Consider the following 21,444-nt stretch of genomic DNA (forward strand, 5'->3'; position numbering starts at 1 on the left):
ATTCTTTAAGCTCTTTCAGCTGTATATAATTTAATCTCAAGTAAATTAAGCAGATTTTATACCTAACTGGGAGCTAGACTGCATGTCTGGAAGGCCTGCATTCCAGTCCCCGCTCCGCCCCGCGCAGCTGATCTCTGCGCGCACGTGGAAGCACTACCTGGAAGTCGGGAAGGAAAGCACCTCCACAGGTCCGCACACTCACCTGACAGACCGGCATTTCAGACACAGCATGAGTTTGAAGCTAGCTTTCCCTCTACCTCCCAGGGACCCTAACTAGTATTTCCTATGCACCAAAGGCATCAAACGTAGCCACCAGGGTGCACAGTCAGTTCAGAAAGCACGCCAAGCTTGCGGCATACGAGACGCAGAGAATATACCAGGTAAGTATATCTAACGCCGGCAGCAAGCGCAGGATCAGCCATTTCAAATCCTGGGCAAGACAGCCTGACCTGCTGCAGGGCCGTTCTCCTCTGGCCATCAGTTTATGGTCAGAGAGGGGCTGTGCACCGTTGGTGCTGGAAAAGGCAGTTCCCCTTTACTGCTCAGCTCAGGGCTGCTACACGTTGGTTGCAAGAGTGGGAGGTGGGGAAGGAAGAAGTGGACAGCACGGAGGAAGCACTGAACTGAAGGAAACTGCAGGCTAGCAGCACTCACCACTGCTTTTAACCACTGCAGTGGCGCAAGTCCTTGCTGCCTACCTGCTCCAGACCACGAAGAGCATTGCAGCCTACGTGGCTACATCTCCCTTCTGAGCTGCTCACAGAACAGCTACAGCGACTGGGAGGACAAGCGTGGGAGCTGCCTGAAGCATGGGAGATGGTGACCTCCCAGGAAGGGGCCCAGGGCAAATAACTGGTGGCTCTACTGTCAGTGGTGGGCTCACAGCAAGATGTGGAAGTGAATTTAAAGTCCTAGCAGTGCTGCCTCTTCAACGGGTGTGTTGGTATCTGAATTCCTACAGCCATTTCCCACAACACAGGCTTACTGCAAGGTGGTAGCCACTTGGAGATGGACTAAAGAAAAATGTGTGAACTTTCTAAACACAGAAATTCAACGTATATCTGACATGCACACAGAGAGCAGCAGAGTGCTACCTGACTGAAAGGAGCTTCTGGGACTGGGGACTCAGTTTTTGAACTGTCCCAGTATTAGCTGGTAAATAAAAGCCACCCAGTTGTGTTCAGAACCAATGCTTAGACATGGGAAGAAGAGAAGAAGGAAAAACAAAAGCAGAGCTAAGTGGGGTCAAGCCAGCATCAGTCACAGGTCAGTTGCAAGTAAGGTCCTGTGACCGAAACAGCTCCTCCCATCAATAAAATGTTTGGCTGGGCGAGCGAGAAGCAATCACAACCTGTTCCCTCGGCTGGCACCTGGCTCTGGCGAAACCTGACAACATCAGATGCTTCTTCCCCGCTGCGTACCAGTTCGCCCATCCTGGGTACCCTGGACAGCAGGAGGAAGGCTGCCAGCAGCCCTGGTCTCGCCAGTAACTGCACCCACCCCTGCTCTCCTTGCGGGCCAGGCGGTGGGGCCAGTGCCCGGGACCTTGGCACAACTCCCTGGGGTCAGCGTCCCCTTGCTTTCTGCCCCACCGTTGCTCTCCCCTTCACCTTTTCCTACGCGAGCTCGGCACCTGCCCCGACGCGCCCCGCAGAGCCGCGGCCCTAACCCCACGCTCTCCCGACGGCTCCAGCACCCGCTGCGTGCCCCCGTCGCTCCCTTCACCGCCCCGTGAAGCCGCGGTGCGGGGCAGCCCCGGCTCCGCGCCCGCAGCCCCGGCCCGCAGCCTCCCGCCGCTTCGGCTCAGCCGACGGACGGCTCCGCGCCTCCCCCGGCCGCACCTAACGGGACCCGCTGCGGGCGGCCCCGCGCCTCGCCCCTCCGCCGAGGCATACGCCGCCGGCCCCCGGCCGCCCCCCGCGGGCCCCGGGGCCGCCCCCCGGCCCGGCCCCGAGCATGCTCAGTGCCGCCCTGACCTACTTTCCCTGCCGGCGCCGGCGGAGCGGGGGGCAGCGCTGCGGCACGGCGCGGCTCGGCGCGGCTCGGCTCGGCTCGGCACGGAGCGGCTCGGCCCCACGGACTGCGGCAGCGCCGCGCTCCGCCCGCCCCGGGCCCGGCATGGCGCTGCGCGGGGCGCGCTGAGGGGCGCGGCGGCGGCGGGCGCTGCCGCGGGGCGGCCGCCGCGCAGGTGAGCGGACGGCGGTGGGGCGGCCGCTGGGCGCGGGGAGGCGCTGCCCGAAGCCCGCTGCCCGCTGCCCGGCGCCGGCTCGGCGGGCGCCGCTGGGCGTCTGCCCGCCCCCGGGTGCCCGGCACCGGCAGCTGGCGGTGGGTAGCTGCGGGGGTGCGCCGGGACGGGCAGCGGGGCTGCTGCTGGGCCCCGGGGCTCTGCCTGCCCCCGGAGCCCCGGCTGCGGGCTGGCCGGGGATGAAGGGTCGAGGTGTCCCCCCGGCAGCTTCTCGGGGCTGTCAGAGAGCGGCAGCTGCCCCGCTTTGCGCCGGCGCTCCTCACGGCCTCCTGCTGCTTGGCTGAAACTGCCCTCTCGTTTCACAGGACAGCCTCAGGAGGTAAGGGGCGATCGCAGAGGTGCCCCGAGGTCCTGAAGTTGGGGGCGGTCTGGCAGAGCTCGCCAGTGCTGCTGTTCCCTAACGGGCCCGGTTCGAGGAGCGCTGGGCAAGCGGGCTGAAGCGAGGAGAAAGCGGCACGGAGCGGGCACGCGTGTGGTGGGTGCGCTGCCTGCAGGGTCTCGTCCTCCCCGAGTTGGTGAGCTGGAGCGTCTCCTGCGGAGCTTCCCTGCTAACCCCGCTCGGAAGGAGAAGCACCGGCTGCAGGCAATGCCAAATGCAAAATGCGACCTCGTTTGGTACGTATTTGGCTGAAAAAAAACTGTCAAGTTAGCTCCTGGTGGGTAACGCAAAGGGGTTTAAAGGGGAAAATGCAGTATTTTAGTTGGTAAGAGCCAGTGCATTATGGAACAGTTTCTCTCTTCGCTGCAGTAGGACAAAATACGGCAGGTCTCCTTTCAGTGGAGGCAATGTTTGCTTGGCAGGAATCTTTTGTCTGGCTTAGTGTGTACGGCTAGCAACAGCACCATTGGGTACCGGTGGTTGCTGTAGTAGGAATCCTTTTCTTTCTTTTTTTCTTTCTTTTTTTTTTTTTTTTTGGAAAGCCATCTAATTTAGACTGCAGTATATCAACATCAGTAGATTCTGAGTGCAGCTCGCACAGCTTGAGTGCACATCACATATATACCATTTTTTTCTGAAGAATTCAGAGCTTTCAGATACTTAAATCGCAGACCATCACCAAGAAAAAGCTTTCTTCCTACTTTGTTACAGAGGTACGTGGTATTTGTCCAACACAGGCAAGTTTCCGTCGTGAAAGCTTATAGATAGAATAGCTATGTTAACTGTCACCAGAAGACTGTAGCGTAAGACCTGGCTCCTCAATACACTACTGCCTGGACTTTTTTCATTCCTGCAATTCTGAGCTGCTGCCTGGCCATGCAGATCAGTACCCTTGCAGACCTCTCTCTGTAGTCTTAATTTTGTTACTTAGTTCTGCTAAGTAAAGCAGTGGCATTTTCTAACCACATACAGACCCATCTGAGAAACATCACTTCCAAGACAGTGGATATGCTATTACCTCTCACCAGTTACTATGATTAAAATTATTCATAACAGCATTTTAGAACATCCTTTTTTTTTTTTTTTTTTAATCTGTCAGGCAGGAAAGGTGTGAAGGGCAGACAAAACTTGTACTTTCTCCTGTAAGTTCCTCTATCAAGATAGAGGAATTCAAACAGATTTAGTGATTTTCATTTAGGTAACAAAAAAAAAAATTGGTAGTGGACTGTCTTATTTCAGAGTAAAGTCACTACCATGAGTGGTGCCTATTTATCAGAAATAAGGAACTCTGTACAGATGTGTAAATCTCGTATTTTGGAAGAGGGCCACAACAAATGGGGGAATTACATTAAGAACAGCCTATTTAGGTTTAACATTTAATTGTCCTGCCACTCTGAGAGTTTCATAGCAACAAAAGATTTCTGCTGACATTTTCAAGTCATGCAGGAACAGGCGATGTACGCTGCATTGCAACCGCGCCATTGTGCGTGCAGTCCCCAGTCACACCTGTGTGACCATGCGGTGCCCACTCCTACCAGCATTACTGGGTTTTCTCCAGTATGTCTTGTCCGTGGATAGTGGGTGCGTGATGCCAGTGGGCTGTGGTGTGCTATAGTATAACAGTTCACATGGTACAGTTTTCATTTCTAAGCATGTTTCTGAACAGTTATTTCAGCATGATGTTGCTATGCTAGGTGTTCCATGCAGAATCTGTGATCAGCTTGTCAAAAGATGCTTAGGCAGTCATGCTACTTCAATATTAGTCACATTTTTCAGTCCAGAGTAGATAAAATGGCACAAAAGTCTGAATTGTAGACGTTCTTCAGTAAACTTGCGAGGAGTTCTACCTAAATTGCATCTACCTTATTGCACCTAAATTATGGCCATATATAGATGTACTAGGAAAGGGCTGTATTGATCCCATTTGTATACAAGCAAGACTCAAGTTTCTGTGTGATGCAATGCAAACTCCTTTCAATCCTGTCTGCTGTCCCCTCCTGATTCTCGTGGAAGAAGTAGGCACATGCACTTTAACCTGAAATGATCCTTTTCTGCTGCAATCAGTCATGAATGGTTAGATTCCTTTAAATTCCCCCTCACAAGTTTAATCCTGTCCTAATCCCAGCACCCACGTGTAACCTCTTTGCGCAGTATCCCGGAAACCAATAAATGTGAAAAACAGTCATTAAAAACTGGTAATTATATGCATCTTGCAATTCTATGGGGACATAGATGAATTAGTCATACTTTACTCTGTGTTCTCCCAGATTTTTTTTTATTCTCTTTTATATTCCCACTTAAATGGGAGCCTTTTGTTAAAATACTGTTTCTAGTTAAACTATATGCAGCGAATTGAAAATATTCACTTATTCAAAGCACGTAAAAAATTTAGAATTTAAAAAGTAGAAGTCTTTAGCTCTGCAAAGCCCTTCATATCTTTGTTTAAAGAAAACCTAATTTTTAATTTTATATCTTGCTTGAACATCTTACATCTAGAATTTTTCATCTTCATTTGGAAAAAAGAAAACAATTAGATATGCCTGAAGGATGGTTAGCTTTGGCAAACAGCTCAAAAGAGGAGAAGGTGGAAGGAAATGAATTGGGCCCCATTCCACATTGCTGTGTTCCTTCCACTAAGAACAGATAAGCCATGCTGAGAACATATAAGATCCTTTGTATTTGCTGACTTCAGTGACTTAGGCTGTTTGCAGAAGAATGCCTACAGAGTGCTGGTATAAATAGAAGATAAGAGGTGAGTAAAGAAAACGAAAGATACCTAGAACTTGGTGAGGCCAGGCCATGTGTGTGTGGAAGCGTGGGAGAGATTCTCTGCATCTTCTTTGTTACTTCTTTCTCAACAAAGGGGACTTTCAAGCACTGAACCATCTGCATTTACTGCCAACAGTAAAACAGCAGCAGCTATGCTGAAAGCTTGCAAGGAGTTAAGCAAGTGTCTCTTAAAGCCATACAGATGTTTCTAGAGTAATAGCTCTGTACACAAAACTACATTGAGTGGCAATTGTCCAGCCTCCAAATAAATACAAATGCTAAATGAATCTAGATAATCTCCATGAAAGAAGAATTTATTTGGAACATTAAAAGTCCTGTAAAGAGTTTATGCCTAGTCAAACATGAGCTGGGCGTTTAGAAGTCTCTCCACTACTGACAGTGTTGAATCTGCTTTATGATTTGGGTAGCCCATAGCTCAGAAGAAGGACATTTCCACCACAGTACTTGTCTTGAATAAAAACAGCAAGCTTTTCCACTAAATATAAAATTTTATTTTGTTTGTATGGCAGTCATTAAAATACCTGCAAGAAAACACTCAAATTGCTCATCCCACATAATAGCGTGCATATGAACTACAACTTACTTAGTGAAAAGCATCCAAATTGCCTAAGCATTTTTTTTCAGTGTATTTCACAAAAAGTTGACTTGATATAGCAGAGGTGCTGAGATTACAGGAACTGCAACATCAGAAGGGAATTTTCCAGAGGTTTGGCATTCTTGAGGTACTTTTAAATAATCTTTCCAGTAATTACCTAACAATAGGCTTCATCTATTCATTTTTAGGTTAATGGATTAGGGTCTTTGAGCATTTGTTGGAGTGAGAACAACCACCAGACCACTCAAAGACATGGTTAAATCAATGCTACCATTCAAGTTTTTAAAGCGAAGGGGGTTTTAAATTCTCTAGGATTTCATATGCTGGCTAGTTTTGCAATATCAAGGCATGAGATAGAACAAAGAGGAACAGTACTGAGGAGAACTTGACAGTAAAATACCTATTTGCAATTAGGCATCTAAAATATTAATATGGTTGTAAAGGCAACATCTGGAGGGTGAAGAACTTCATTTTACCATTGCTGAATAGGATGGTGTGTGCTTCATTCCCTACCCAAAGAGTCTGGATATAGCATATAGGATATTTTTATCTATGTAGGGTAAGTTTGGTCACAAATACAGAATGTGGAATAACCTTTTTGCTTAGTACTTTCATGCTGCAATTTATCAATACGCTATTGAACCTTGAAACTGAAATACATGAATCTTTACAGTCATTAACTTTACTCCCCTACAGTGTTGGTTGTGTCTAGAACAAAACCTTGAAAGATATTCATTCTGAATTTTGCCCCACTTCTGCTGTTAATGGTAGAATAAGCTTTGACCCCTGATGTTTCCATTTCCTTTATTTATTTATTTACCATTTGTAACCTTGTAAAACAAATTCATAAATGTTTGCCTGGAATAGTTTACCAGTGTCTATGAAACATAAAATTAACTTAAGAGTCCAAAAAAGGAGTTTGAGTTGCCATACCAACAGCCATTCTTGTTCACTATCCAGAGCTGTACATTCAGAGGACAACGAATACACAGAAGAAAGATAAATCCCCACATACTGCACAGATTATCATAATCCAGGAACCTTTGCATGTAAATTTTATACGGTCTCTCTTGAATCTCCATGAATTTCCTTATTTTACCTTGTGTGAAGAAATTTTTGTCTAGGTATATGTTAATAAAAGAACCTTCCTTCTCTTTCTTCCCACTGTCCCATCTTCCACCTCAGTTTCAAAATTGGTCTTGTTTTAGTATTATGAGAAACAGCGAATATGTATGCCTCAGCTGTCTTCTTTACGCCATTCAATTTTGTGTGTATTTTTAATAACATCTCTTCCCACTCATCTACCCTCTGAAGTCAGTAGTCTGTAAAGGTTATCTTAGTCTGTCTTTGGCTTATCTCTGCTTTATTCCATTTCAACATTAGATTTAGCAGAAGCAAGTGTTCTGTAGCACCAAGAAGCCTGACTTAACAGCAGATAATAACCCACGAACTTTAGAATCTGACTATTACATGTTGGGAAAAAAAAAAAAAGTAATACTGCCAATACCCCAATAAGTTATTAGTTATTTAACTTGGTGTTTCATTAGTTACCTAGGCTGGAAATAAGTCCTCTCTAAATGGTAAAGACACCATAGATTATGTAAGTACAGTGGATAAGGGCAAGCACATTTTCTTTTAGGCTGTAGTCAAAACTCTCAGCTTGTCTCCTCATTCTAAAATACTGACATTTAAAAGGATTATAAAGGGGATTGTGAAGGCAACTTTCCAGCATACCAAGGCAGCTGAATACAGCCAAAGAGACTCAAACACATACATAAGCTGGGAGCTGCTGCCCAGTTGGGAAGCACCAGCCTAGATGGGCAGAAGGAAGCTCTTCAACCTATGAACATTACCAATGTGCCACCTTTTTGACATAGCCAGGAAAGCAGAAAGGACTGTGGAGGACTGAAGTCCTCCCCAGAAGAATGAACAGAGCAGCTGTTTCAGAACCAAGCCTTAATATTTTATTGACTAGCAAATGAGTAGAGAAATAAGTCAGAACATTGCTGCTAGTTGTTAAATGAGTGATATTTCTCTTCGCTTGCCTGTCTGGACCCTAACAGCTTAATCTTTTCATTCAGTGGTTCTCGCTCTTAAGCCTATGGGCTGGCAGCCAACTTCTTAGCTTCTCTGTGCCGTTATTATGCCACATGGTTCATTCTTCTGCATTCCTGTTCCAGTAACACCTGTTAGCTTTTACTGTTGTCCACTTTGAAAAGGCATTGCCCGTGGCAACTAGGAGAGGGGATTGGTCTGAATAGGGAATGTAGTAAGTAGTTTTAAATAATAAAGGATTAGCTTTAATTTTGTAGCATCGTCTTGATAGTTATTTATAGACAAATGAGAATTAGAATGAAAATAATTTCATTTTCTTGATCGCTTACAAGTTAAGCAAGACACCATTGTGATGCTAAAGCTATCAGAATGTAATTTATGCATTGTACAATGAGCTGACTTCTGGTGCTTCACTTCTGAATTGAATAAACTCACAGTTAATAGGATTACACATTATTCCAAGTACAGGAACAGGCAAGTCTTACAGAACAAAGCAAGCCAGGAAAAGGTATACATCACTGACCTCCTTTTCTGTTCTTTTGTGCTCTGTCATCATGTCGTTCTGCACAAATGCAGTACTTACTAATGTAGCCCCTCACCCACAGCCCTTTTCCTCAGTGGCAGAAATACTGGGAAGTAAACTCATCTGCAACATGAAAAAATAAATGGTCAGTCAGAACATGTCCCTGAGTGATAAATGTTCCCAGCCAGTCTGAACTGCAAGTGTCTTCTCATCAGACCACTGATGGTTTTGGACAGAGATATTTTAACCTCAGGTTGGTCCATTTCACAGTTACGAGTAATGCCATCAGCCTGCAGCTCTGCTTGTTCTTGAGCCTATTTCCAGGGGACGTCTGTAGATAAAAACGCATAGATAGCACCATTAGAGACAGCTATTCTGTCACTTAGAAGAAAAACGTGTAATATAGTTCCGGGAGCCCGGCACCGGCAGCTGGCGGTGGGTAGCTGCGGGGGTGCGCCGGGACGGGCAGCGGGGCTGCTGCTGGGCCCCGGGGCTCTGCCTGCCCCCGGAGCCCCGGCTGCGGGCTGGCCGGGGATGAAGGGTCGAGGTGTCCCCCCGGCAGCTTCTCGGGGCTGTCAGAGAGCGGCAGCTGCCCCGCTTTGCGCCGGCGCTCCTCACGGCCTCCTGCTGCTTGGCTGAAACTGCCCTCTCGTTTCACAGGACAGCCTCAGGAGGTAAGGGGCGATCGCAGAGGTGCCCCGAGGTCTTAAACGGTCTTGAATTTGGGAGCGATCTGGCAGAGCTTGCAGTGCTGCTGTTCCCTAATGGGCTTGGTTTGAGCTGCGCCGGGCAAGCGGGCTGAAGCGAGGAGAAAGCGGCACGGAGCAGGCACGCATGTGGTGACAGAGTCCTGTCACTTAGAAGGAAAACCTGTCATAGTTCCCTCATGTGGCTTGTCTCGTGTATATTTCCTTGGAAGTTAATCCCATGAGCAGCACCTGTTACTTTCAGATTTTCAGTTTACACCATGTGGGTTGGGGAAGAAAAAAACAAAACCACTTAACGTAAGGAACCCTGGCAATCATCTTTCACTGGCAAATTTTGCTACAGATACAATATGCGAGGGGATGTTATCTGTGTATTAGATGTTGGAGGAGAATTTAGGGATTCTTCTGGTACCACCAGAGGTAAGCCTGTCCCTCGCTACAGCTTTGTAGGTGGGAGAGGTGGCTCAGACAGCTAAGGGTGTTTCTTTTCCTTTTCATGCACCACAGTTTAAAAAAAGAAGAAAAAAGTAAGAGTATGTAACCACATTAACATTACTATAAACTTTCAGTTTTTCTAAGTCTTTTACATGTATCTTGTGTGTGTTTTGAGGATGGCAGAAAGGAATGCATCCATTCTTTCCATGACCATAAATTTTACTTTATATTAATCTCCCATTTGGGAGCAAAAATGCTCCCAGAGACTGAGTCTGTTCCTACAGAGCAAATACTTACAGTGCAGACATCAGTGTCTTGTGTCCTGTGTTATCCTCAGACTTGAGGAGTTACTGCAGCAGTCTTTGTCTAGTCAGCCTAGCTGTGCTCTCTTACTTAGGGGCAGGTTAAAAGGTTACCACTTTGGCTGCCTTCATCAGGTTTATCATGGGCCACATTTAATTAATGCCTGTCATGGCCAGGATCCAGCATGATAGCACTGTGCCCACTTCTCTTGTGTCCTGGATTCTCTCATGTCTTTGCCAGAAGTGGGCTGACATCACTAGCAGCCCTGTTTCAGTCTCCTTACCCTCTCCATTTAGTTGTGTGATTGAATCATAACCCATTGCATCACTTAGGTTTAACAAAGCAGCTGACTCCCACAGTAGTTTTCCTTAATATCCTTAGGCTGCTGTTGTGCCTAAGGCAAAGCAGTAGGACAGAAACTCTCAGGAAATCTCCCTTTGCACCAGAGTCCAATGTGAGCACGTTTTCTACCTTTTCCAATTGTCTCTCTCCCCCTCCTTCTTCCTGCTCTCCTACCCTGATTACAGCTGTTGCTGTAACAGATAAACAGATAAACAGAGGGCTGGGATGTGCAGCTCCCTGAGTGGCCACCCTTTAACTTTCTCTTGCTACGTAGGGCTGAGAAAACCTTTTTTTTTTCTTCCATTTTTTTGTTCTGCACTAACAGTGCCTAGGATATGCATGCCAAAGAAAAGATTCCCTATCACTTCTTAGTTGCCCTGGGAACATTTGTTTAAACTGGCAGCTTAAAACACGTCTTCAGAGACATCTCTCCCCGACTCTTCAGACATACCCAAGAGCCCTTCCCTGGATGGCATGTGAAAGCAGCAGCCACCATTTCCAAACATCCTGCTTTAAGTCTCCTGCCTGGTTATTGCTCATTCCAGCCATCAAACTGTATTTATTTCAAGCAGAAATGCATCTGCGGAGGTTTTAAGTGCTTTCTTAACATTCTGCATTCCAGGAACATACATGGGAAAGTACATTCCCAAGAGTGACACGAGTAGGCACGAATCTCCCACAGTAGACGTAAATTATTCGGCTCTATTTCTTAAATTTTACTGCAGCTATTTATGATACACTTCTGTGGTGCCAGAATGAGGGAGCTGCTGTTATTTTCAGACAAGTGATTGGCCCTTTGGCTATGTAAACCAGTCAGATTTGGTACTGCTACACAGAAGTTCGGTTTTTGCTTTCATACGCTCCGTGTTAAGCACAGGTGAACATACAGAACAGGCATGCCTCACGTTGTTACTGCCATCACACTCTGCAAAATATCCATCCATAGCATCCCTACACTGCAGGGATTCAGTGGGCCACCAACCAAACCGAGCTTCCCAGTACACCAGGGGTCCTTCCTCACGTCGTTTCTGTTCATCTGCTGAGGTGATCTTTTATTTCTTTCTGGAATTCAGATTCCTCTCCATGCTAAACAATGTGTTTGATTGCTACAGATTTTTCTGCCATCAAAAAATATGGTAGGCTCAAATACAATAATTACTGGCCGCAGCCAGTAATTAGCAATACAAAGCTTGGTGAATGTATGTTGTTCTTTTGCCCTTCCCATTGTCTTAATCCAGCCAGTCTTTGTTCCTGCTCCCTTGCCAGGAAGTGTGACGTGTCTTTTGGCTTTTCTGTATGGCGCAATGCAGATCTATAACGCTGTACAAAAACATTTTATAGACTGAATATGTGTAGCCATAAAAAATGGCTGTCTCCAAGGTTAATGGAGTAGTAGAAATGAGATGTAAATAGTTACTGAAGTGAACAGGCAGAATCAAAGATTTTTTTGCAAAGTGCAGATTTACACAGGCTATACCTATAGAGGGCTTCTGAAACACAGACTCTACACAGTTTGCATAATTGGAAATGGATTTCTGAAGTCAATGTTTATATAGCTTTTTGTGACAAATGTGATTTGCATGTTAATTTTAAAGTTAAAAAATTAGTCTGGCTCTTCAAGGCAAATATTTCCATATTGAGTATTTAGAAAAAATGAGGAAAAGTGAGAGCAAGCTTGGAATTGTGACAGACATCCATACCATGCATTCAGCTTACCTAAAAATACATAGTTTGTCGTTTCCAGTAATGATTCATCCTACAACACAGAGGAAACTAATTTGCTCTTTTAATAACGGTTGTATGAAATCAAGTTCAGTGCCTTACAGAGAACAGAGGATGGAGAAGAAAACAGCCTAACTCAAATATTACCGGTGAAAGACAGTAGTGTTTTCTTTCCTTCTTGAATAAAGGAGAAAAGAAGGAAGGGGATTATTTGTTTGTTTTTATTTTAGTGTTTCCCATATATCTGGAACTGTCTAACCTTGTCAGCAGTCATTTTTCCATTCTAAGGTAGATGAGATACTTTGGTGTCACCTAGATCTTTAATAAAGCTCAAACCTTTTGCAAGTGAAATGTTCAGTTGGGGAAAGTTTGTTGGATACTTACTGTGTCCTATATTGGATTCCAGGTAGATTTCTCTAACTAATAATTTTCATGAAGTTTGTATTATTTACCTTACACGAACATGAGTTAGATATTCTGATGTGATTTAAACATAATTTGTGGCCCTTAGACTCTGAGTGAAATTTTCGATGGTGTTCATTTTGAAGCCAGCATTGTGCCGTCAGTCAGTAGTGAATGCCAGTTGTGTTCACTGGGAGCATAATGTGGCCAATAGAGAGCACATTTGTAAACCCCTGTCCTCTGTCTACAAACTGAAATCACTGTTTAAGAAAGAGCCCATTGTAGATGATTGGTTGAGGAAAAATATTGTAGTGAGAGTGTGCAAAAACTGTAAAGGCAAAACACTTAATGCCACATAAGGAATGAAAAAGACCCAATTTCATTTGTACCTCGAAGCAACCTTGCCCATCATTATGTCACTAGCAAGCTCCAAAACCTTTCCTGGAGTAATTCTTTCTTATGTCATTCCACAGTTCATCTAAGACCATGCACATGGCAGAGTTGCAGCACTGAATTGGTAGTGACAGCTTTGATGTGCTGTACCTTTGTTTTTCCTGTTGATTTTGCAAATGTTAAAAAAAAAAAAGAGAGAAATCTATAGAACTTTTGGAATAAAACTGTAGCTGCTGCTGTAGCTAAATTGCTCCTAAGTGTCTAGGTGATAAAAGCCTTCTCCCACGCCTGCCACTCTGAACAACACTATTGTCAGGAAAATGTATGCATCTTTTTCCAGTAAGAAAAAGGACTGTGATAACATTAGCATTTAGACAAGACACTGAGCTGATGATTGTGAAATGCATTAATGGATGTGTCACTATTTTAAAAGAGCACATCTAATGGATTGTTTATACATGCCATCTTATTGTACTTATTTATTTATTTTATAGGATATTTTAAACATAAAATTGCATGGATCAAAGTAAAACTCTCCTGTGACCTCCTCACCTTAAGGGCCCGCATTCAACAGCACCGACTCCACTTTCCTGCCAGTTGCGTGTACCACCAGAGGAAAATGAACATACTGAGCAGCCGCCACTTTCTGTACTTTCTGCCCACCACTCGCCTTGTCATCTTACTAGCAGCTCTGACGACTGCTGAGGATGTGACTAATAGCACTTTCAACCGCACTGACATGAACATGGGATCTGTGCCTGTGGTCATCTCCCGCATCGACCATATTATAGTCAAGGAGGGGAGTAGTGCCTTGATTGACTGCAATGTCCAAGGTAGTCCTAGTCCGCATTACAGATGGTACAACTCCAATGGCCAGCTGCTCCAAGAGGAAGAGAATAAAGGTAAGATTTTATTATTCTCAGCAATGTAGCCTGTCCTGAGACACTTCTGATTTCAGCAGGGTAACTAAAAACCTTAATTTAATGGCCTGACAATGGTGTTTGCCCGCGGGAAAATATATGAAAGCACATTGGGATCATGGCAACTATAAATGTGTTGTGCACACCTGGGAAGAAAACAACAGTGTTTTTGTGATGTGTTATGTATAGTAAAACATACCAACAAGCTGAAGTGCTTAAGGTGTGGGCAGGTTTCTTTTCATTGGAAGACTTCAGGTTTGATCTTATTTCCCATTCTTTCCTCTTTGTTTTCTTTGGCACCAAAGAACACAGAAAAGCTATTATCCAACTCAAGGAAGGATTCTCTTGACATGGGAATAGTTCATTGCTGTGATTTTAACATAGCTAACTCCCTGCTAGCCCTCTTGTCTTTATGCATAGTGCCATGGGAGTGTGAGAAACAGGAGATGCCCTGAATGACCAAGAGAAAAATCTATATAGGAGCAGCAGTCTACAGAGACAAGCCAAGTCTGAGCCATCCTGGCTGCAGTAAGACTCTTCAGGTGTATTTGCCAGAAACCTTCATTTCACATGAGCTTTTTTTCCTTAAAGGAAGGTTTGATGAATAATCCTAGTTATACTTCTAGGGAATATTTGCTGGGAAGGAAAGGTATTTTGCTCATGTAATCCGTCCGTACTGACTGCTTTGTTCACAGCAGGATGAAATAAACTCTTAGTAATTCATACTAATGCAGGACAGCTTGTATAATAGCTGGGCTGAGGGAGAACTTTGTTATGATGGAGTAACGACTGAGCCAGATGTGTGTGCTTCAACAGTGTGTCTGTAAACTGCTTAACAGGTGTATTTTACCATTCTCTGTAAAGCTGGGGAAAAGAACTACTTGAGCTAGTTAAGCAGACTTTCAGATACAATTTGTCTGGTCATGGCAACATACTGTGACTAGAGCTCCAGAGTGTTTTACTAGAGTTTACCACCGGAAGTTTTCCCATTTAGTTAGGCATCTAACTTTAGGTCTTTGTGTAGTTGACTGAGAGAGGTAGCTACTAACACAAACATTCAGGTAGGTAAGCAAAAACTTTGAACAAATCAGTAAAAATTACATGTGGCATTAAGACAATATAATTTTAACCTAGACTTTCAACACTGCACTCCTCCTTTACGAAATTGATGCTTTTCCTTTAAGAAATGTTTCCTAGCACAAGATGTTCCTCTACTATGTACGTGGTTAGGCTGAAAAAGGTGTTGAATTGTTATAACAAAACCAGCAATGATACCTTTTCTAATCATTGTTTTCTCATTAGGCTTACACTATCTGCCAGGATCCATTGGCACAAAACCAGTATTTGAGTCACAGTTCAATGCTATTATGTGATTTATAAGAACTGGAGCCAGGGTACATCAGCAAGGCATCTTGTCATTTTACAGTGAATAAAGACCTACTTTGCCAACACTGCAATTCCAAGAAATGTTTAGCAGCCAATACTGTGTATCTTATCACAGAGCTGGAGAAGGAAGTATCATCCCCTATAAGACAGTTTCCCTCAAAATTTGCCTAACTTTAACTGATTGGAGTGATTTGTGTGTGTGTGAAGGTCTGCTTTAGACTGATTTTTTTGTTTAATCTATGCTTTTTAATTTCAGGCAAAGTGATTCAGCTGTTTTCAAGAACTAAGCTAGGGCAAATGTACTGTTTTGGCTAAGTTATAAATTCTAGTAAGCTTGACACCACTAAATGAGGATTATCAAAAGATATAATTACATATATGGACTGAAGTAGGGATCTTGGGGGAGTATTTTCTATATAGGTTTTTACTGGAGGTAATGGAAAAAACAGTTTGCACAAGCCATGTTTAGTAAGAAAAACTTTCAAACTGGTAAAAGCCCATAACTGCTCTGAATTAAAGGCTTTTTTAGACGTATTTTGAGTCTCAAAGTTGCCCACAGATTCTTCCATGAAAGAAATAAGGTAAGAAACAGAACAATCTTCTTAACAACAAAAGAATTTCCACAAAAAGGATAAAATAAATGTAGAAGCAAGACATATACCAGCCTGTGGCAGGACTGCAATCTTGGCCTTGTGATTTAAATCCACTGCACTGGGTTTTTGTGGTGTTTTACGCCTCTAATCACAGATTCAATGTCTTTGGTCAGCTGCCTCAACAGACTTAAATTGCAGCAGGTTAGGTTTAAGGAAATACATCTTTCATACAGCAAACAAAATTTCAGGTAAACACCTGAAATCCCTTGGTGTGGAAGATTCTTGAAAATCCATCATTGACTTCACAGATACCTCTCAGGAATGGCTTCAGATTGTGTTAGGAAGCAGCTGACTCTGCCTCTGAGCAGCAGTATTTATTACATGATCTTGTTCACTTACATCAGCCTATGCTGTTGTTTTACAAGGAAATCTTCTGTATGGTATCTCCCTGTGTGAAATATTCAGAAGGCACAGAGGCACTCATACACTTTTCTGCTGTTCCATCCACCGTATGAACTTAAAGGGGTGGGTTTCCATGAGGCAAAGAATTGATACCAGCTTTTCATATTGGAGTTGAATTGTGTTTTTTTTCCAGCAAAGTTGCAATTTAATAAATTGTATCACACACAATAAAGCAAAAAAACTATATATCCCCAGCTCTTAAATGTTAGCAACATTTGAATAAAGATGAAGCTTATCCCTGGAAGCGTTCAAGGCCAGGTTGGATGGGGCTTTAGGCAACCTGGTCTAGTGGAAAGTGTTGGTTTGGAACTAGATGGTCTTTAAGGTCCCTTCCAACCCAAGCCATTCTATGATTCTATGATATTCAAAGTTGATGTCAATGATTTGACAGTAACCTAGCTAGGATCTCAGGGAGAGAAAACTCTTTGAGATGGTAAATTCTTTGTCTTCTTGTCAACATTATTTCCCTCCTCTAAAATCTGAGGCCAGTTTGACAAAGCTGATGTTTAAGACTATGTTGATCATGCGAACAAAATATTCTAACTAAGTTATTCTGTCTCTTCTCCAGCAGGAAAATGGTGGTTTCTTGACAATGGGCTACTAAACATTACCAGCGTGTCTTTTGAAGACAGAGGTAAATACACATGTGTCGCATCTAATACGTATGGCAGTGTTAACAATACTGTGACACTGAGGGTTGTCTATACTTCCGGAGATATGGGAATCTATTACATGATTGTCTGCCTCGTAGCTTTTACCATTGTTATGATATTGAACATTACCCGCTTATGTATGATGAGCAGTCACCTAAAGAAAACAGAGAAAGCAATCAATGAATTCTTCAGAACAGAAGGAGCAGAGAAACTCCAGAAAGCCTTTGAAATTGCAAAGCGTATCCCAATTATCACTTCAGCCAAAACGCTCGAGCTCGCCAAAGTAACACAGTTCAAGACCATGGAATTTGCTCGCTACATCGAAGAGCTTGCTCGCAGCGTACCTTTGCCACCTCTCATCATGAACTGCAGGACTATAATGGAAGAAATTATGGAGGTTGTCGGTCTGGAGGAGCAAGGACAGAATTTTGTACGGCAGACATCAGAAGGCCAGGAAACCACAGAAACAGATGAGCTGTATATGATCCCGAATGCTTTGAAGCGCAGTGACTCTCCCACAGCTGACTCTGATGCATCATCACTGCACGAGCCACCTCAACAGATTGCAATAAAAGTGTCGGTTCACCCGTTGTCCAAAAAGGACTGCATGGATGGTCAGTCACAAGAAAGCATGCAGCTGGACACCAAGGAAGAAGGCACTCCTCAAACACCAGCACTTCCTGTGGAGCCTCCTCCTGAGCCTTCTGCTGAACTCAGTTCTGATGACACAGCATTGGCAAATGACAAAAGTACATGTGTTATATATGAAAGCCATGTATGATAGTTACTCCTGAATCTATGCATAGCAGGAAAATCAGGTGGAGCTCTTTTAAAAATGCATATTGTACTTGCCGCTAAGCCTTACCTGGAGACTATCATAGCAAAAGCATGTATGTGGATTATCTGGCACTTTCTTCTCAATTTGACTTTAGTTTACCATGATGTATGGCAGAATAATTGCTAATACATTAATATTAATTGCTCTTTGGGGTTAGGAGTATTTCCAAGAAACATTTACCTCAGCATTTTCTAGGTCGGAGTCACCTGTAAGTGGCTTCTTGAAGTCACTGGTAGTATCTGATGTAGGACACTTGAATTTGCTAAACACAAAGCTGGTTTTCATTTTCCTCCTTCATTCTCATTATTTCCATCTATTGCATTTTTGCAAATATTGTCTTGTGAATTTGAATTATTGCCCAAGAGGCAGCACTCCAATAGCCAAATAAAATCCTAATAGATCCCATTTACAAAGCCTGTTTGCTGAGCTGCATTGTGATTTAGAGGGCTATTAAGGAAAGTTAAAATGTTTCCATTTCATTTGAGACCAGGCTGCTTAGGCACAAAGGGAAATAGTTTCCTCTTTTCCATGGAATGAAGATGCCAACAAGCATTTTTTTCACATCAAGAAACAACTTTGAGGTGTATTTTACAGATAGGAAAGCCCTTCAACATCTTACAGAATGCTGCAGTCACAGCTCTGCAGGGTGTTTTTGCATGTATTTGACCATCTCTGACTTTGCCAGAAGTTTATATGGAAAACAGTTGCAAATCTGCCAGATGTCTTGTTTTGTAGTAATTTGGTAGGAGTAAGTATGTGCAGCCCTACTAGAAGACATGCAGGTGTGTTAGCAGCAATCCTGCAAACTCCAGGGAACAGCTGATGACGAGGGTGAAATGGCAGAAGACCATTTTACTGGGATTCTCATTTTTTTTTGCAGCTTCATATTCCGAGGGGCAAGCCTAAATTCATCTATAAGCATAAGTCTGGGAATGTCTTATCCAAATTAAAAAAACATCAGACAAAAAAGCGTGCTGTAAAATTACAATGATGATCACACAAACTGCTTACTGTGTTATAATTCCTTTTGTATTTTAAGAACCTCCTACATATGTAGGATGTTCACTACTTGAGAACACGTGACTCTATCCCAGTAAAGCTTTAATGATTATGGCAATTGTGGCATTAAAAAGGATTGACATTTATGCCAGAAAACGAGAGGAGTGGAAGGAAAGTGCTAATTTCTATTGCAGACAGACAATAAAAAGGACCTTTTCTGGAGTGAGTCTCAAAAGAAAGCACTTCCAAGAGGATCCCTTGTAGGCTTAATAGCATATTAATTATCTGACACACATTTAATTTGGAACTAATGAACAATCACCTGATAGTTTTTAAGAAAGCCTGTATTGTAAGTATAGATACTCAAATCTGGAATCGAGTATATTGAAGAAAAAGAAGTCAGTTAAGTCTATGGGGAGATGATGCATGGATGGCTCTCCGAATGTTTTATTGAAGTAGTCACATCTACATGTGTCCTTCAGAGGTAATCAGCTATATTAACTGCACAGGTCATTAAGACAACGCAAAGGCAATGTTGCAGCTATCTGTAAAAACCACTGAGGTTTTTTGTGGACTTCTTCATATTAAAGAGCAGAGCTTCAATAGCAGTGTAGTACAGGAACACCCTGTGACTTCCCTTTGTATACTTATTAAAAAATACTTGTTTAATAAAGGTCTTCAGATATTGCAATTGAACTTGTGAAAATGACAGCATTTAGTTGCCTAACATTTGTGCTTACCACTGTGGCAGGCATCTATACAAAACGCATTTGCACAAACCCAAAAGGAAACACGCAAGGGCAAAGTCCCTTTAGGAATGTGGCTGGAAATACTTTAGAAGCAATATAAATGTAGAACACAGGGTAGAGCACCATGAGGAACCTCACTTCTGACCAGTGCGATTGAAAACACTTCTGATGCAAACTTAATTCCTTGTCTGAGTCCAAAGTACATTTCTGTTCAGTGTTCACATCAGTTTTTCTTCAAGTCCCTTAATTTGCTTCTAGTATGAAAAAAAGATGAGGGCAGAAACAAAAGCAGGAACTTGCATTGAATTACTTTTATTCACCTTAATCTCCTGAAAAGATGCATCTTGTTTTTTCTACCTGCTCAGCACTTACAAACAATGTAATTCATTTTGAAGTTATCTGCTTGGTGCCCAACTAAGATTGCTCAGATGAGCAAGGATGTTCTCTTTCAAAGCATAAAAATAACTTTAAAATTGCACTTCAATAACAAAAAAGGTTCAATATTAGCTTATTGTATTAAAGTACAGTATTTAATTTTAATAGTATTTTAATTATAATTTTTTTACAGTGCGGATCAGACCTCTTCACATATTCATATGGTGATTGGGTACCAGGCAGTTCTGACCCTGACTGCTGCCCAACCTGTTTATTATTTATTTATTGAGCAATATGGAAGAGCAAACAATCCCCATGGTTTTCTTTACTGTCCCTGTGCAAACTTCCTTGAAGATACAGATTATATTTTTTTCCAAAGGTTGGCCACAAAGATTGTGTATTTAAATACAAGCACACTTTGCAAACCATTTATAAACAACAGTTATTTGGATTAGAGGCATGTAGTAGGTACAGTGCTGAATTTCCGCTGTTGCAAGGTCAAAAGGAACTTCTTTGTCTTTGCTGGAGCTGGAGTCACTCAGAGCTGAGAGGCCACAGGTAGGACTGGCCTAGCCAGTAAAGCCTTTGGACATTTAGCTTGGTGGTATTACCGGAATAAAAACAACAGCACTGTATCTAAAGAAAATACAGATTGTAATGGTTCTGTTTTATGTATTCGTTCTCTTTTCATGTGTCTTTATGCATCTATTGTATAACACCTGAAAGAATAAAGCTTTTTACATGCTTTCAGGTACTTTCTTCTGTGGGAGCTATGTGGGCAAAGATCCAAACCTTTTCCTCTTTCAGATTTTCTGGCTGTGCTATCATAAAGTAAGCAATTTTGTTTTGCAGTATTTCCTAGGGAATGGCTATTTTGTGTTGCAAGGACACTATTAACAAATATAAAATCCATGATGGTTCTAAGGAAACATTAACGTTTGCATTGTTACGTATTTTCATGCGCCTTAAGCACTTCAGGGACATTAAGCAATCTGTTCTCATGTTTGGTCTATGCACACCTTTGGTTATATTGTTTTACTTATCACACCACCAAGCAGCAATTGTTCGTAAAACACTCAGCATCTGGAAAATCCTGTCCAAGTGAGTTTGTGTTCTAAAAGCATAAGGAACACCAGGTCGGGTTTAGAAAGGAAAAGAGATTTGCAGGTTATATTTACACCATTTAAAATACTTCTCCGGAATTTTATGAAACATGACTAGATTTCTGCAGCACAAGAAATCAGTGTTGGATTTGATTTCTGACATTCATTATTCTTTTTGCACTAAATGTAAGACTGTATTAATCAGACCGCTTGAACGTAGTTCTCACTGTCTACTGACTCATTTTCTTTCTGAGCAGCATTAGTTTACTGCTGACCCTCTTCTGTTGTCTGATTGGAGTATGCTTGTGATTAAATCTCTACCCTTCAATCATTTTTTACAATTGTCATTTAAAAAAAAATTTAAAGTACAAATCAGCATTTTTGTGCAGGTTTTTTGGTATTAGGTGAGGCATAGCAGTTTGCTCCTGTGCTTAAGAGTTACTGTGTAATCATAAGTCTTGCAGAATGGCGCATA

General features: G+C 42.9%; 1 protein-coding gene across 6 annotated transcripts; it reads left to right on the forward strand.

Moving 5' to 3' along the window:
* The first annotated feature begins 1,317 nt into the window (after window positions 1–1,317).
* MFAP3L (microfibril associated protein 3 like) lies at window positions 1,318–20,620 on the forward strand. Of its 6 annotated transcripts, none has more exons than XM_050710317.1 (4): window positions 1,318–1,564; window positions 2,551–2,860; window positions 13,386–13,793; window positions 16,821–20,620. In XM_050710317.1, the coding sequence occupies exons 2-4, from the start codon at window positions 2,839–2,841 to the stop codon at window positions 17,684–17,686; spliced, it is 1,296 nt and encodes a 431-aa protein (XP_050566274.1). In that variant the 5' UTR covers window positions 1,318–1,564; window positions 2,551–2,838; the 3' UTR covers window positions 17,687–20,620. The 6 variants fall into 6 exon arrangements, with proteins under 6 accessions (XP_050566274.1, XP_050566276.1, XP_035405945.1 ...); XM_050710319.1 differs by having other exon boundaries at window positions 1,343–1,564; window positions 16,824–20,620; XM_035550052.2 differs by lacking the exon at window positions 1,318–1,564 and adding an exon at window positions 2,119–2,188.
* The last annotated feature ends 824 nt before the right edge of the window (window positions 20,621–21,444 follow it).

This window comes from Cygnus atratus, chromosome 4 (genome assembly GCF_013377495.2).
Source record: "Cygnus atratus isolate AKBS03 ecotype Queensland, Australia chromosome 4, CAtr_DNAZoo_HiC_assembly, whole genome shotgun sequence".
NCBI lineage: Eukaryota > Metazoa > Chordata > Aves > Anseriformes > Anatidae > Cygnus > Cygnus atratus.